General features: G+C 71.3%; 1 protein-coding gene across 1 annotated transcript in view; it reads right to left on the reverse strand.

Moving 5' to 3' along the window:
* LOC109291034 (dedicator of cytokinesis protein 2-like) overlaps positions 1-1,364 on the reverse strand; it is a 57,369-nt gene that overhangs the window by 49,396 nt on the left and 6,609 nt on the right. The window contains exons 2-4 of the mRNA XM_019507911.1: positions 678-761; positions 486-526; positions 249-304 (exon numbers count right to left, since the gene is read on the reverse strand). Coding sequence (XP_019363456.1) covers positions 249-304; positions 486-526; positions 678-761 — 181 coding nt within the window. The remainder of the gene's footprint in view (positions 1-248; positions 305-485; positions 527-677; positions 762-1,364) is intronic.

Below are 1,364 nucleotides of genomic sequence, written 5' to 3' on the forward strand. Positions count from 1 at the left end.
TGGTTTGCTCTTGCACCACGTAAGGGAGTGGGGGGCCCGTCCCGTACCAGCACGGCTCCCGGTTTCGCTCTGACTGGAGCCATGTTGGCTGTGCATGCGACTGCGCCCCACCCTGCACCCCCTTCTCAAAACCCTGCGTCTCCCGGGGGGACCACCCACCAATGACCCCATGGCCAGGGGCTGGCGTGGAGCCTCCCGATGGTCCCCAGCACTTCAAGGCACCCGCACGCGGGCAGCCCGGTACCTACCCCCTCCGTTCCACATGGGCGCCCTTGAGGTGGATGAGCGAGACTGGGAAGATGCCCTGCGGAGAGGAGGGGCCGTCAGCACAGCTGCCCTGCAAGGGGCACGGGGGGAGCTTTTCTCCATGCCCCACGTGTCGGTGCCTGCCCCGGCCCATGGGGGGGCCGCACTGCTCAGGACAGCAAGGACCCCAGGCAGGACAGGAGCACAAGGCCGGGGGGGGTGCGAAGCAGCACCCTTACCTGGGCAGCCCGGTTCCTGAGCGAATACCCTCGGTACCAGCCTGGAAGGGAGACAGGCAGTGAGAGACGGGCTTGGGCTGCGGCAGCCCCTCCCCGGCGGGGCGCCGCGGGGTCCAGGCCCCTCCGTGCCCAGCAGGAGAATGCACGCAGCTGCCTGGGGTGCCCAGGGCCGCCCCCGACCCCCGCACTCACCCTCCAACACCTGCAGGATGTGCACGGCCTCCCCAATCTGCAGCGGCAGGTGATGCGCGTTGGAGCCCGGGAAGTTCCACACGGCTGCAGGGGAAAGCGCGGCCCGGGCGGGCGTGAGGGCTGCACCCGGCTCCCCGTGCCCGCCCGCCCGCAGACCCCGCGCTGGGGAAGACCTGCTGCCTGCGGCCGGGGGGCTGCCCAGTTTACGCAGGCTCTTCCCCATGTGCCGCCCACGCCCCTGGGGTCACTGCTGCCGTTCCCTGCGGGCGCAGCCACGAGCCGCCTGCCCCGCTGGGGGGCTGTAACCCTGAGCTAAGCTGGACCCCTTCAGCCAGCGCAGGCGGGAGCCGGCCTTGGCACGGAGGTCCCCGCTCGGCTCGCGAGAGGCTCCGGGTGACGTGGGGCAGAGCCATCCCGGGGGACCCAGGGCTGGCCCCACGGCTGCCACGTGGAAGGCAAGGTGAGGTCTGACACTGAGCACAGGAGCCGGGCCAAGCCGCAAGGGAATGGGCAGCGCAGGAGGGCAGCCATGGCAGGGGCACAATCCGGATATGCAGAAACTGCCTCCAGACTGGCCCCAATCCAGGGGCCGGTAACGTGCAGCCTGCCGGGGCGCGCAGGACCCCGACCCGCGTCGCCCGGTGCTCTGCTCCACTCGGCCACGGCCCGGCCCCACCCGCAGCCCCT

Source organism: Gavialis gangeticus, unplaced genomic scaffold (assembly GCF_001723915.1).
Source record: "Gavialis gangeticus isolate Ggan-Ray unplaced genomic scaffold, GavGan_comp1, whole genome shotgun sequence".
NCBI classification, from domain to species: domain Eukaryota; kingdom Metazoa; phylum Chordata; order Crocodylia; family Gavialidae; genus Gavialis; species Gavialis gangeticus.